At 37.9% G+C, this 16,540-nt stretch overlaps 1 protein-coding gene across 1 annotated transcript; it reads left to right on the plus strand.

The window, feature by feature from the left end:
- The first annotated feature begins 5,722 nt into the window (after positions 1-5,722).
- On the plus strand, positions 5,723-15,179 carry LOC119127391 (golgin subfamily A member 7-like). Its single transcript, XM_037259312.1, has 6 exons — positions 5,723-5,824; positions 6,494-6,619; positions 8,643-8,795; positions 9,455-9,556; positions 10,515-10,567; positions 14,497-15,179. Exons 1-5 carry the CDS (start codon positions 5,816-5,818, stop codon positions 10,554-10,556), a joined length of 432 nt encoding a protein of 143 aa, XP_037115207.1. The 5' UTR covers positions 5,723-5,815; the 3' UTR covers positions 10,557-10,567; positions 14,497-15,179.
- Positions 15,180-16,540: the final 1,361 nt, after the last annotated feature.

Raw genomic sequence — 16,540 nt, forward strand, 5'->3', positions numbered from 1 at the left:
CCTCAAACAAAATTATATATATATGAGATCCTATGATGGTAGAGGGGTGGGGAAGGGGTACCTACCGGAAGCAGTGACTCAATTGAGGTACTTCACAGCACTGATAAAAAATTTTTTTAAAAAAAGACACCCTAAACAGGATATTAAACAGCTAATAAACATTTAGAGGCATGGATATTTGCCTTTATAGTCTTCCCTGGAATATTAGGGAACATAGTGTAACTGCTCGGATTTTCATTTCATGTTGAATGTATGCTTTTGACCACAATTGATGCAAGTAAATCACATGGAGTTGAGGTAATAATACCACGTCTTGACAGATTTAATTTGGGTTGGCATGGACGAGTGTGTGGTACACAAAACTAATGTGTGACTGGCATGAAATACAGATGACGTCCACAGTGCTCCATTCATATGCTGGTTTCGAAACAAAAATGTCAGCAGCATTCATTTGCTACAGATTTAGATAAAGATTTTTTTTTTTTAAGTACAATTATGAGTGTAAATGAATGGATGTAGGGGTGCAGATGGGACTTTGGACCTGTGGTGTTACTTTAACACTTTTATTTTAATTAATTATTACAAATAAATGAATACATAAAAAAAATGCACATTTGTGGATGTTTAGTGTCTAGTGTGGACTTTGTCCAGCTCCTCCTGGGGGATACCGAGGCCCTACTATAATACTACAAAATTATTTATGGGGGAATATACAAATGTATGCAATCATTTACAAATCAAAAAGAAATGTTGCTAATTCTGAATTGCTGTTGAATTCTCTCATTTGTGTGAGCTCAGCTTCTGATAGCTTGTGTTGTGCCCAGTTGTTGGTATATGAGGGATGGGCTCTTTTTTAATTTTTAGGGAGTTGGATATTTCAATAGGCAGGGGTGTCAAACTCATTTTTTTCACGGGCCGCATTGTAGTCATAGCTTCTTTCGGAGGGCCACTATGACTGTCAACCCAAATAAATGTATGAGCACCTCATATTATATACAGTAAAAGCTACAAAACAAACTGACAAATAACTCGTTTTCAAATCAGACGAGTAAAAACCGGTCAAATATTAAAAAAATATATATATTATTAAAAGTGAAGACAATTTGCAATTCTAGTAATGACACGAATTTGATGCACAATTTGTCTTCGCGGGCCACATAAAATGATGTGGCGGGCCGTATCTGGCCCCCGGGCCTTGAGTTTGACACCTGTGCAATAGGGTTTCAGCAGTTTCTGAAGCCCAAGGTAACAGGTCAGCAGGAGGCCACAGGGTTGTGCCCTCTATTTACATATGTGGCCATGAGTGCGCAGCAAATGATTGACACTTTGTCAGTCATGACTTCTGTTTTTGATTGGTTGTTTTTGTGCACCGGTTTCTTGCAAATCAAATTAGAGGCACATGATGGGACTAGAGAGGACTTTTTATTTCTCCTACAGATCATTTTACTGATGTGGAACCGTGAGGTCACACTCACAGTTTAAATGACAAAAAGTGATTTTTATTTTACTTGAGGGGGGAGGTATTGCAAAGTTTGGTTGTCAAAACTATCAGCCAAGATGTTACATCTAACCTCGCCATAAAGTGGCTTCATGTCATGGTGCCTCACTCAATTAGGACAAATGATGTGCAATGAGAACATGCAGTATTTTAAAAATGTTATTTTGGATTGACCGGCGGCCAATTTAGGGTGTATTGCCCAGTGACTGCTGGGATCGGCTCCAGCACACCCGCGCTCCTCGTGAGGATGAGCGGTATGGAAAATAGATGGATGGATGTTATTTTGTCTATACACAGATAGCAAAGTCCGGGCAAAAGGTCAAACAAAGATAACATAGCAGATGACACACCAGACACAACACAGCAGCTACCTTACTTACAACACCTATTTTATGTATGTAAAGCACGAAAGCGTGACATAAGTGAGAAATGAATGAGTCCCACGCTCAGGGCGTGACTGTTGACAGCCCTAATAGTATCTATTTACTTAAATGTAAATGTATTGTTGATGTACAATAGGTAGATACAAGTTAAAAAGTACCAAAAGTTTAGTTCCGTACACACATTATATCCAACTCAATTGTTCACAAAGTTCTTTCAAGCACAATTGGTTTCGATGAATGACTAAGCTGTGGTTTCTTTCGAACTAGAAAGAGGCACAGTCATAGAGGGAGGATTAAAGCATTTCCATGAGAGTTCAGCTTCAGCCAGAGTTGCCTGTACAGCAGTAAAACCATTGTCGTAGGATATAACCCCCATGTGTTGTAAATGAAGTACCCAAATGGCGCTCATTAGTGGTCTCTCCCCCACCAGCCCTCACAGAGGAGAGTGGTTTCCAAGGCGGCCCTTGCCAGCAAACATGCAGTGAAGCAATACTTACATTTGACGTAACATTTGTACGAATCACCAATTTCCACCTGAACTGCGCCCAGGCCTTGTGATTCAAGGTGCATGTATGTAAACTGAATCAATGTTAGGAAAGCACTTCAGAAATCCAAATACTGCATTCATAAAGGCTCAAAAATATTGTCGTCGTTGTAGTTAATGTTTTTATTTTGAAAGTCAAAATCAAAAGGTGGTGTTAAGAGTTACAAATGTAGCCTATATCCCTGGCTTTAAGACTTACAGCCTGAAGGCCGCATTCAATCTCGTCTCTGAGAGGCTCTTGTGGTATTTATGAAGTTTCAAAATAAAATAAAATGGGGTATTTTTTTTTAAACTGGTGCTTTCACATTCTTTTGCATGCGTAATGACGTTTTGAGCTAACTACATTTGTGACTAGCTTTCTGTTGTTTTGCCAACTTAGCGACATTTTCAACATATTATGACTTTTGAGAATAATTGTCAATTTTATGTATATGTGAAGCCCTTTGAGACTTGTTTGTGATTTAGAGCTATATAAATAAACGTGACTTTTTTGCCCCACAAAATGACAATTTTTGAAGAAAAAATAGGAGGACTATCAAAAATGCCAACAGTCGTCACCCCTGCGATCCTAGTGAAGATAAGCAATTCAGAAAATGGACGGACGGGCGGATGGATGGACGGACAGACGAGTGGATGGATGGAATGTATGGATGGATAGAATGTATGGATGGAGGGATGGATCCTAATGTTAACAACATTCTCATTTAATGCAAGGTGGTTGGAAGAGGGGCATTTGCACTGATATGTATGGTACATATATCAACAGTTTTACGAACCTTAGCTATATTATAATTCATCATTGTATCATTATACTGCCCATCCCATACTGATACATACCTCCTTGGGTTATTATGTCAAGATGCTGGTTTGAAAATGCATGTTGATATCATATTTAAATTACCAAGCGTAAAAATGTATTCTGAACGTGCCACTGTAATTAATTTGCTTTTATTGCTCTTAATCACAGAATTCTGGTGGATCATTTAGTCCCACTTCCACAGCTGTAGACAATCAATCACCTATTCAATCAGTCAGCGTTAAGTGAAATTCCTCCTGGATATTCCGCCATTAACTGTGAGTTTTGTTATTGAAGTAGAGGCATAGTGGAGTTTGGAACCTTGCCTGGCATTACCATCAGTTCATTTTTAATGCCAGCAGTTTTACGGCATACGGTTGAATGGCTGAGCTGCTGCTATTTCACCAATTTCAATGCCAGCTGTCATAATTGAGTGGTGAAAGGCACGCCACCACTCTTCATGAGCTCAGCTCCTCAAGCGGAGAGCTCGATGAACAAGTCAGTTTGGCAAATAAACTTTCAGAACACTTACTTCCTGACTGCAGTATTGTATGCTTCCAATTACGTGGGAACATTATGGAAGAGACACTCTCGGTTGCAGCTTTTGCAAATCAAAGTCCATGAATTTGCAGGGAAAATACAAAGGACAATTTTGTGCATATAAAGGTCTACAGTACACACCCTGGGTAAATGCCAGGATTTTGTGATGTAATAAAAAAGAGGGACCAAGATAAAAATATTTCAAAACATTTTCCACCATTGATTAGCTCCGTAACATGTAAAATGCAACTATGATATTTGTTTTAAATCATTTTGAGAGAAAAAGTGACAATAAACAAATGCACAAATATGAAAACACTCATATCTGGGATGTGGCTGTGTTCTGAATTAACCAATCAAATTAAAAATCATGTTAAAGGGGTGTCTGTACACACCTACCACCATTTACGGGGAAGTTCCCTGACTTTTTTTTGCTTTCAAGCAGAAGCATGAATGTTTGTGCTAACACTAACTGTTATTTTGAACTGTTCCTAATTTCCTCCACCTGACTTTAGGCCCCAGTTACAGTCAAAGAAAAATAGCAAACTACCCCAAAGCATAACACTTCCACTATCCTTGTTATTGTGTTCTTTTTGTGATGAACAACATACCTTTTAGAATTATGGCCAAAATGTTCTGGTTCCCTCATATCATAGCTAAATCTTGCAAACACGTGATCAGATCAAACCAAGTTGAAGCTTTTTTGTCTTAAGCCAATCTTGACTACATTATAAGCAATTTTGTTCTATTTTTAACTTTGTAAGTGTTGAGACATGGCAGTCAGCGCGTGGTCTGGAGTGAGGAGAACAAAGAAAAAGCATGATCATGATTCTTCAAAGTTTGGACGACTGTGGAATGGTCCAGATCTTCTCGGCCGTTATGTGTTGTTTGCTAATGATGTATGAGACCATTCAAACTGTGAAGTCACGTTAACACGAGACACTCAAGCAACCGGGGGGATTATTTTTGTCTGTGTCTTTTTAAATTTCGTTGTACATGTGTGACAATGACAATAAAGATCTATTCTATTCTATTCTATACTGTAAGAGTATATACGTACAGAGTCACAGCTGCGGAAAAGCTGATTGGCACATTTAGAACATCAATGATAGGGCAGATATTAAAAACAACAATGACAACAACAATATTTACTTAAACTGCTGAGAAAGTAATACGAAAAGCAGAACTGTTCACGCTGTCCACCAGAAATGGAGAGATATTATTGCCAATGTATAATTTTTAATGGATGACAAATTTTGGGGTTTCTAAAATGCCTGTCAACCCATCAAGTGTGAATTTAAACAACTGAGAAATTCCTTTAGCTGCCTATATTTGAAAATGTGTCTGTCAGAAATTGTCTCTGAACATCTGCCCCATAATTCATGGTGTTGACTTGGTGAGCAGAACTGATTGAGTTATTTTGGGTTTAACATTATTAAGACAATTTGGGTACTGCTGTGGATGAATAAAATAAGAAAGAAAAGAAAAATGTTCAGATGCTTCCTGTCAACTTTTCAATGTGCCCTTAAGCAAGGCAGTCAACCCATCACCTAGTATATTGAGCCAAGCCACTCATTTTACAATACCAAGAAAAAATGTCACAAGAATTATGAATACTGAAATAAGGATAATTGTTGTCTCAATTTACTCACAAATTTACATACTCCATGTAAAGTTTGATTCAAAGCTGATATACTTGCATTTTCTATCTAAAGGAAGAAACATTTAATTGTATCTGTAATTATTAAATAATACTCTTCATACAAATATGGTTAAATTGGGTAATTGGTGCATGTGAGTTAATATTTTCGGTGACGTCACAGATTATAGAATCATCTCTTGAGTCCCGTGCTTGAATGGTTCTTGTCCATATGATAAATTAAATTGAAATAGCATTTCCGTAGTGTTTTTTGTTTTACCGTCCCACGCCAATGCAAATTCCCGTACCGCCGCGTATCTAGGAACATTCGTTATGTTGCATACGTTCCCGCACGGAAAACTGTATCAAGTGTACAGATCACCGCATAGCTAACGGAAGATAAACAGAAGACAATATGGCAGAGGTGGGTGAGGCAATGTTGTTAAATGCATACTTTTACGCTCGTTGGTCTGATATTTTTCGTAACAAGGAAAGAAACAATCGCCGGGATATTATCAGTAAACCGATTGGGTGTATTTAGAAACCGACCAATTTTGCCGATATATTTGATCAGTGTAGAATTTTTCAATGTAGAGAAAAAGACGTGTTTTATTTCAACCATATTTGCAGTTCAAGTGTTTTATTTTCTTCTTTTCTTGTAAATAATGGATCTGAGCTGGCCGAACGGGGCATCAGATGACCGTTTTGTCTTGGTTTCGTCAGCAACTATATAAAAGATATTTTATTTAAACGGCCGAGCAGTTGTGTTATCGTTTGCGAGTCGCTGCATTTTGATGCCATCGGCGAGAATTATGACGGCAACCTTACTACAACAGATGTGCAAACATATTAATAGTTTTATGAGCTGCCATAGAATAATCTCAGCAATTTTGCAAAACCGTTTGATTATTGTTGTGACTATAGGTATGTTTCATTTACGTTAAATCACTGTAGCACTGTAATGTTTACACAACAATAACGTTGTAAAAACTGAAACAATGACGAAAGTAATGTGTAAAAAAAATGTGTTGTTATGAATATTTGATTAAGTGATGCATTTATTATTTGAAATTTCCATCTCATTTTTTCACAGACTCATAGTTTACATGCCATTAGGCAGCAGGCTGCAATTGCTGCTAAAGTCTTCATACAGAGGGATTATACAAATGGCACTGTATGTCAATTTCAAACCAAGTTCCCTTCTGAGCTGGAGACCAGGGTAAGAGGAGCTGCTTTTATGTGTCTGATCGTTTCTAAACATTATCCTCCTGCGATGCAGGTCTTCTCCAAGTAACTAATTGTCCTCATCATGGTGGCTAAAAAAACTACACTTGGAATAAGCGTCATTATCACTCGAGGCAGACTAAAAGTAGCAGCAAGTAAAACAGAACAGATGAAGTCAATGTTAATTGCTAAAATAATCTAGTTCCAAACACCAGCATAAATACACTTTTCACAGAAGTCTGGTTGAATTGACGTCCGCCAGCTATGAACAGCAAATTATCAGGTAAATTAATACTTGATCCAAAATGAGGTTACCAGCCAGGACACTAATTTAGAAAAATACATTACGTATTACTGATTAGTAGCATGGTGGTCGACTGGCTGGTGACCACGTCCAGGATTTACTCCCAACGTATTGAATCTAAAAATAAAAAACTCTTTGCTGAAAAGGTATGCATGATGATCAATAAAATATCACATTTTATTCCTCTGGTCAGTAACACAAATATGTTTTGAATTCTGACTTTAAATATGAGAAAGGATGAATCAAGTCTAATTAGGTCAAATTCACCCTGAACAAACGCTACAGGGGTTAAAATTTGTGATTGTAGTTGTATTTTTTAGCATTGTAGGGATTTCTTGTGCTCATCTTTTCAAACTAAAGCCCCGATTTCACTGTTCAACAAATACTTGTGGGGGTTTTCGAAGGGAGTAAAGATCCGTTCAAGGTCGCAAATGTTCGGCATACCTGTATTTTTCTTGTCACATTTTAAACATGCTCAAAATTTTGTTGCGACAAGAAAAATGACTGAAACATTTGGTGTATATTTGCAAGCTTGAACGAACCCTGTTGATCCCTGACGTGAACACTCATCTTGCTACCTTTGCCAACAGCCGCAATTGTTTGCCCCTCAGTGGGATTGCGGTGCAGTGAAGGTAACAAAAAAGTACCAGTTTGATTTTTGATAGCTGTCAGGTATTGTATTAATGTCTTGGATGAGGTCAAGCATGAAGAGTGGTTGTGTGTAACAATCTTGGCTGGAAACAGGTCATCGTGACCAAACAGGAGCTATGCAGTATCAAAGAGAGCAAGTGACATCTTGACAGCGAAATTGCAGCACACAAGAAGAGTTACTGAATCAAATCAAATACCGTTGACTTATGGACTTTGTGAAACTTTTCTAAGGTTACTGTTTCATTGTCTTGACATTTCTAATAAGAAGAATATCCTCCTCACTTGTAATCTTGTCGGAATGCTAAAGATCAGGTCCAAAATGTAATGGACAGATGCCCTGGCAGAGAATACTTGTTTGAATCAGCGTCTCTGAGTTGGGAAATAGAGGAAGAACAAAGCATGTAGCGAATGCGTCTTAGACCACTGATGTCTGGGGCCTGTTGCCACATTCCTCAGGCACACGGGAGCAGAACTTTGGAAAGTTGTCAGAAAAGCAAGATTCCCTCTGCTGCCTGCTTGTCTGGTCTGAAGGTTCTTTTTTTCCCCCCAGTATCACAAGAACGATTTCAAAATCGGTTCTGGACAGCCCTGTGCTGTTAGTCCAATATTGACATTGCGCCGAGAAGCCCATTTAAATGTCAGCTAGTCATGGCAAGGTTTATAATTGAGCAGCCTACAGACAGAGTAACTGAGATTTAAAGCTATTTATTTTAGTCAATAAGACTGGAACATTCAGAATTTTTACAGTGTGTTTTCACTTAACAGTCTCTTGATAGGTGATGACATTCAAAGAACACATTGTTAGGGCATCTTAGCCTTTCTGTGATGTTTTAAAACATCATCCAGTCCAACTAATGAAAGTCATTGTTTCAAAACTGAGTAATGATGTGCGGGATTAGCATCTCTGACAACGCGAAGCTGGAGTATGTTCAAGACAGCGAACCAAAAGTATCAGGTTGCAATCTGTTATTTTATAGGATGTAAATTGTTACTGCTTTCCATATCATTTTCTAGTCTTCATATTTTTGTGATGTGTTCCTCCCCCCCAAATGATGTGTTAAAGATGGACAAACAGCAGTTTGAGGAGACAGTGCGGACTCTAAATAACCTCTATGCTGAGGCAGAGAAACTTGGAAGCCACTCATACATTGAAGGTTGTCTGGCCTGCCTGACAGCTTATACCGTGTTCTTGTGTATGGAGACGCATTATGAAAAGGTGAGTGGAAAAAAAAAAGGTGACATAAAAAGCAACCACTAGCCATTTCTACACTTGACATTTTAGCCAGCTTTGTCGCTCACACCCTTGTGTGTCAGGTACTAAACCTGAAAGGCTTAGGTGGAAACAAATTTACATTTTCAACATTTCACTTTCACCAACTAAATCTACCTTGGTTGATATTATGATCAGTACAGCAGTTATTGAAAAATCAAATGACTTTAGAGTGGTTCTCTTAAGCTTGAGATACCTCACACATTTTAAGTTAAATAGCATTTATGTATTATTTTCTTTGCAAAACAACATCTGAACATAGCGTGTCTGACAGCTTTCGAATTTGTACGACACTTCTATATAATTTGAAGTTGTTTTTACAAACCACTGTATAATGTAATTCTAGAATCTGTATGAGAAGTTTTTACAAACCACTGCGTCTTGAGCACAACACATTATGTTACATGTGAAACAACAATAGAACTCATTTTTACATTTGCTCTTCAGCTTCAAAGCTTTATTTAACTTTTGAGAGAAACTTGTTGAAATTTCTAATGATCACCTTATCTTTTCTTGATTTCTAATTTCTTAAACATCTTTTTCACATTTTTGCAACTGTGAGCAATGTACAGTGTTTTAAATTGTCCTCTGTGTTCTCTTTACAGGTTTTAAAAAAGATTGCAAAGTATGTGCAGGAGCAGAATGACAAGGTGTACGCACCCAGAGGTCTCTTGCTCACCGACCCAATCGAAAGAGGCCTCCGAGTCGTATCCTTTTTCTTCTTCAGTGTCAATATGAGTTGAGATGGAACACTCCGTTTGTTTTCCTCTTTGGTTGAAATATTTTTCCAGCCGCTTCAAAATGATTGGCTAAGACGGATACATAGCCCAAAACAAAGGCTGCAGTCATCAACTTAATCTCCTATTCATAACTATTAATAAATCAGCAGCTTACATGACAAAACAAATATATATTCATGCCAATAAATTGGTAATCATTTAGTATGGATAGCAAAAATAAATAAATAAATAAAAGATGCCTTTCGGAAATACGTTTGGCATTGCATCACATTGCAATCACCCAGTTGCAGTAAATTTGAGGACGTTACTGTTTTTTTTCCTGAATATAAATTAAAAAAAGCTTTAGTGTCTGCAATTTACAAGAAACCCAGCACTGTATAGCGGTGTCAAGTAAAAAGCACAAATCAAAATTTGTTTGTAGTCCATAGCAGCTGCATAAAATTATTGGCTTTAGCTGCATGTGTTGGGGAATTCAGACTGAGGCAACATTCTAGTTAAATGGAATTGAGCGGCAATAGGAGATTAGGGATAACAAAAATATAACTGAAATTGTTCTCAGCTGAGCTTTGTAACTACCCTTGCCGCTGAGTTTATTGGGCCGAGAGTGTTCTGGATTATTTCGCCAACACCGAGGAGCTGCTATGCTGTGTTTGGCAAAGGCGTCCTATTGGAGTTTGACAAGAATGTATCACCTGAACACTTCAACATCAACAAAAGAATTGCCAGATCATCGTCTAGCAACATCAGCCCTCAAAAATCAGTCAGTAGTGCAGTTCGTCCTTCCAAAATAGTTGGAGAATAGAAATGAGTCTGTGCAATGTTTTTGTAACTGCTCAACTTGAGTGACACTAGCGATTGTGAGATATTTTGTTTCATTGAAGCCAAAAGTCGTTAAAATACCTTTTCTTAACTAATTTTGTTCAAGATTGAGGTCACTATCTTTGAAGAGAGAAGCCTGACTAGATAGAAATTTCCAAGGTGAGTGTCAAACATTTGGTATTTTTACAAGAACAACTACAAATTACAGTATTGGTCTTAACTCATTGACACAAGGGACCAGATGTTATCCACTTTTTATTTTGGCATTTTCTCATTAAAGTTTGGCAGTATATTCAAATTAAATCTGATATTTTATAATTCCATAGTCATTCACGTGACAGTAACTCAACAAATGCAGAAGTAGTGTAACATGATGAATTAAGAAAAAAAAATAGTGCTGTAATAATACAACAACTACGTTCAGAAAACAACAACCAGTTATGAAGTTATTTTCTAGATCACATTTTTGAAGCCTTTTGCCCAATTATAGACGCGCACTATTTCCCTACTTTTTTCCTAATAGCTATCAAATCTTTCCCAGATGGATTTCTGAAAGAAATCATCTGGCATAGCGGGTTAAGGTAATCCTTGTTCAAAAAGTAATACCTTCAGTGATCAAGCGCACATAACCCAGACGGAGCCTTCAGCCACACACAAACAGGCTTAAGTCTCCTCATCTGCTTGTACTTGGAGTGAACTGTTTCATAATCATGGGGTTCGCTTCCATTAAAGCATTAAAAGGATCATTCTTCCTAGTTTATGACATTCGCATAGCTGCTGCTCAGTGGCTTGTCACTTCATTGAGGACTGTAAATGTATATGCAAATTAAGCTCACTGAGAGCACCAGTCGGGAGTGTGAGCCAAGCCAAGCAGCTAAAGTGTTGAAATGTCATTTCAACACACAAGAATTCGTTCCGTATTTATGTCTCAGCCGTGACCGAATAATTATCGTGTGTTAGTCAAAATTGCTCTTTTCCTTTTTGTCTGCAGTATATCTTATAAAGGATACCATAATTTTTGTCTTTTTGTGAAATTGGACATAAGAGCACTTATGATTTTTGTCTTCTTGTGAAATTGGACATTACAGCACTTAGCCTTTCATAAGTGTGGAGAATATACCGTATTTTTCGGACTAAAAGTCGCTCCGGAGTACAAGTCGCATCAGCCATAAAATGCACAATAAAGGGGAAAAAAACATATATAAGTCGCACCGGAGTTTAAGTCGCATTTTGGGGGAAATTTATTTGACAAAATCCAACATCAAGTACAACATGAACCAGCAACAACAGGCTAAACCAGGGATGTCAAAGTCAAACACACCGAGGGTCAAAAAAACTAATTTGCTACAAGCCGAGGGCCGGACTGGTTCAATGTTTATTAAAACATATCGAAATGATTGCACATAGCCTATTGAACCAAGACCTAACACAGTGTACATTATTTAATGATTAAATGAATATGGCAATATTTTGTTATGGCTCTGTCAGTAACTTCAAGGGAAAACATTTTCAACAGCCAAACAGCAAAAAATTAAGTTGTTTTTAAAAACAAAATGTGTTTCTTAATACCAAGATAAATGCATAAATAAAAGTGCATGCATTATAAACTGAAAATGTATTATTGTGCTGCTCTATGATCTACCGATCACTGCTTTCAAATAGTAAAATAAAAAAATAAATCAAATCAATTGTATTCTTTCTCATGGCTCTTATCTGCAATTTTCCCTGAGTCCATTCAACTGAAAAATAAATATAAATAAATAAAATACAAAAATGTATGGCACACAGACAAAACAATACTTCCTTCAAAGAAAAATCACGTCTTTTGCCACAATAAAGCTAGCCTTGACAGCAGGCTCGCTTTGTGATTTAGCATATGTGAACATAGCCTGTCTGGACTTAAGGCCTCGTTTTAATTCTTCCACCTTCTGTAGCTTTTGTTCATATTCCATATTCTTGTCTTTGTCTGTGTGTTTCTTAGCCTTCTTAAATTAAATTCTTTCATTACAGCCACATTTTCTCCACACAGAAGACACACAGGTTTGCCTCTTACCTCCGTAAACATGTACTCTGCCTCCCACCTGGCCTGAAACCCTCTGTTCTCAGCGTCCACCTTACGTTTAGCCATTTTTGAGGAGGGGGGTATCAGAAAGTTGATCTCTGCTCTGACGACTGATGAATAATGAAGCCGCTTGTGCGCGCTGCAGTGACATCGTGGGCTACCGTTGCATTGTGGGAAATGTAGTGTTGGTGCGTGCAAAACACCAGCGGGCGGCTGTGGCCTGCGGGCCGGTTCTAATGGTAATTAAATATCATCCAGGGGGCCATAGATAATCAATTTGCGGGCCGGATCTGGCCCGCGGGCCGTAACTCTGACATATGTGGGCTAAACGATACGGTATGCTAACGTGACATAAACACAAACAAGGAGCTGAGAACGGGCCTGACCTAACAGTTATTCAAATAACTATAACATAAATAATACGTTTATCAAACCATCTGTGTCACTCCAAATCATTGAATCCATCGATTCTTTCTGTAAACAACGCCGCGTGTGCGGCGCGCTGCTGACATCGGACTCGTCGTCAGTTGCAGTTCAAATTATTCCACAGGCCCATATAACGATGTATAAACTATATATCAAATAACAATAATATAAACAACAATTTTATCGAACCATCCGTGTCACTCCAAAGCATTAAATCCATCCAAACCTTCGTCTTGTGTCACTTAAAATAAAAAATAAAAAAACACAGCTGTTGACTACCCACCCAAACTATGAAAAAAAACCGCGATTTGTAGTCCAAAAAATACGGTACTTATACCCCCCCGGATTACAATCAGAAGAAAATAGGCCCCAAACCGGTGATGTTATTTCGTTTGTGGTTTACCTCATGGAAGCTCAAGAAGAGCAAGTGACTTGGCAAGTCAACACGAACTCAATCATTCTTCCAAATATGAGGGTAGTTTGCCTGAGAAATCATAATCCGCCACTGAACGTGCCCATTCCGTCTTACGCCTTCCCATCACTGACACTTGTGATTTGTTTTACATGTGAATTCATTGGAGACAACAAAGTAAAATTGTCAACCGCAGACAGCTTTTCAATATCTGCTGATTTGTGTCTCTGGCATCATATGCTTTGTTTCAAGAGTGCATCGCCTGTTGTAAATAGTTTTCATCGTTGCCACAGCAATTTTGCTCGCTCCACCATTTGTCCCGAGTGGACCCCGCTATTTGCGGGGAATAGGAATGGCCGAGAATAGCAAAAATCTGTAAATAATTGAAGCTTGTTATAAGTGCTATGAATTTCAGGGGCTCTGTGAAAAATGGGGGATATGTCACGCTTATTTTGGTAATAATTTTAATCATAATTATTCAAACGATTTGTTTATTTTTGATACATAACAAGAAATCTTTTTCATACGTAGACACATTTCTTTGAAACATTAATTTTATGTAAGTTGCTTATGGACCAAACAAAATTGAAATGTAATTTTTTTTTAAAACAATGCAAATGTTGACTGCATATATGCATTACAAAATGTACAGTTATGCCAATTTTGTAATGGTGGAGTGTAATCAAAATTGTAGTTGAATTTCGATGAATTGAGCAGCCCTAGATAGTCTGCACAGGCAATTACTTCATTTACAACCTTTATTCATTTTTCATACAACGTAAGCAGGGCTTGACCAACCTTCTTATGCAATGTTGTGTGCACTTGACTGTGTTGACTGAAGAAAGAGGTAACGGAGGAAAAGCCACACGTGTCTAAGTCCGCTATTTTGGTCCTGAGTCGCCCTCACATGGTTGCAACACACTCAGACATGAAGACTACCCACTCATTCGTAACCTGCGCGAAAGGAGCATTTACTGCATGTTCTTGTTTTACCATATGCGGAGGTTGGTTGGGCATAAGCGTATTATTCAACTACAAAATTGTGGCTAGTGTAAATGCTGATTGGCGAGTAACTCTGAGTGGTGAGTAACTCTGAGCAAACACTAGCCACACTGACTGGTGGGTAAACAACAAATAAAGTAAATGTAAATGCTAGCGTGAACTCATTTTGTCACCTTGTGTTTGTAGGAGCTGCTTTCTGAAGAGAGCTTCTGTGTCAATCCCCCCACACACAAGGACCCGGCACATCTATACTCTCCTGCGTCTCAACAATCTGCTTTCTTAATCACATGCTGCCCTAAAATGACAGTATTCAACATATTGTTTGCTGTATAGCAGTCAACGCCACTCAACAGCATCGCTTGAAAACTCTGCGACAATACAAGATTCCCCAATTAGCACTAAATCTCTTCAGCCAATGACAAATGAGCTTTTATTTGGTTTAGACCAGAATTACAAATTCTATTTGAACCATGAGGCCAAAACCAGCAGACGTGACTTATTTATTTTTTCTATGATGCTGAAAGTCTGCTATCCATTTTGTTTTGCTGGACATTTTTATGGTTACTTTTTTTGTAATCTCTCCAAGGATAACTGACATGCTGATTGTTGTCAGACTCAGACATTCCAGTCGCACTGCCATGGTTGTTTGTAATCTGAATATTTTCTTTTTAAATGCCTTGTTTCATAAGTTGTAGTTCTGTGAACGCACAGTGCTTGTGGTCTGTTCATAATGTGCATGAAATATTATTAAGGCTTTTATCATTTGCATACCGTGCCTTGCAAAGCGTTTGGTGATGTCTAATAGGCGTCATTCGTTTGGTGTTTATTTCTGTCCTCTGCTATGTAATGTAAAAACTGTTTGATGATTGCCTGTTTTGTTGTTATTTTTGTTACTATTAATGATTAGCTTAGTTTTAGTCCTAAACCAAACCCTAGTTATTATTGTCATTATTATTCTTCATCCATCTGTTTTCTGTACCGCTTTTTCCCCACGGGGGTCACGGGCGTGCTGGAGCCTATCCCAGCGGTCATCAGGCAGTAGGTGGAGGACACCCTGAACCGGTTGCCAGCCAATCACAGGGCACACAGAGAGGAACAAACATCCGCACTCACACCTAGGGGCAATTTTGAGTGCTCAATCGGTCTACCAAGCATGTTTTTGGGATGTGGGAGGAAACCGCAGTGCCCGGAGAAAACTCACGCGGGCACGGGGAGAACATGCAAACTCCACACAGGGAGGGTCGGAGGTGGAATCAAACCGGCACCCTCCTAACTGTGAGGCGTGCTGAAAACGTGCTGACCACCCATTAGTATTATTATTATTTTTTTATTATTTGTTTCCCAAACAGTACACTAAAAAGCCAAGCTTAAAGATCTCAATTGAGGTTAGATGCTTGACAAATTTATGAGATCACCTTCTAATTTTAGAGCTAACCTGAATTAAATTACAGAATAATTGATATTACTTTTGTGTTTCTATACTATTGATGTTACTTTATCTAAAGTGGTATATTTAGTGCTGAAATGTAATCACTAATACTTTATTGCCCTCCCCAAATAGAAAAGGTCATTCTTGTTTATTGCTGAAGATAAGTTATTAACTTGCATTCCTGAACAGAAAAACATCTTTTAAGGGTTGGTAGTTATGCTTGATTGATTTCTGACTTCTTGGAAAACTCTAGTGAGCTGGCTCAAATATTGGTTGAAAAAAGATGCATTCAGTCTGGAATTCCTCATTCCTTTTCAAAATGGTAAATCGCCAAAAGGGGTGGTCTAATTGATTCGATAGACACTGTATCTGAATGTACGACTTCATCCATATTTGATATTTTCTGTAATATAATTAAAAAATAGACTTTAGAAATGTACAGTTTTACCTTATTTAGGTGAGGTTTCGTTATGTACCTGATTTTTTTTTTATTGACCTTTAGAGGTTATCTTATAATGAATAAAATGTATACATATTTTACTTTTTAATTCTTGTCTTTATGTTGATCATATGTCTTGAATAACTGAAATATGCGACAGGTTTCTGATTCGTTTGAGATTGATAAGAGGTAACAACTTGTTTTGGTAGTTACTATATTTAAGAAATACACTATCCCGAAAATAATAAGACAGTACCGTATGCATATTAATACAGAATGGATGGTTCAGATTCTGGGCTACTTTGGTGACTGGTGGTCTTGAGGTTGGTTAATCACAAGAACTGCAAAAGAACATCCGTTGG

The sequence above is a fragment of the Syngnathus acus genome, chromosome 9, assembly GCF_901709675.1.
Source record: "Syngnathus acus chromosome 9, fSynAcu1.2, whole genome shotgun sequence".
NCBI lineage: Eukaryota > Metazoa > Chordata > Actinopteri > Syngnathiformes > Syngnathidae > Syngnathus > Syngnathus acus.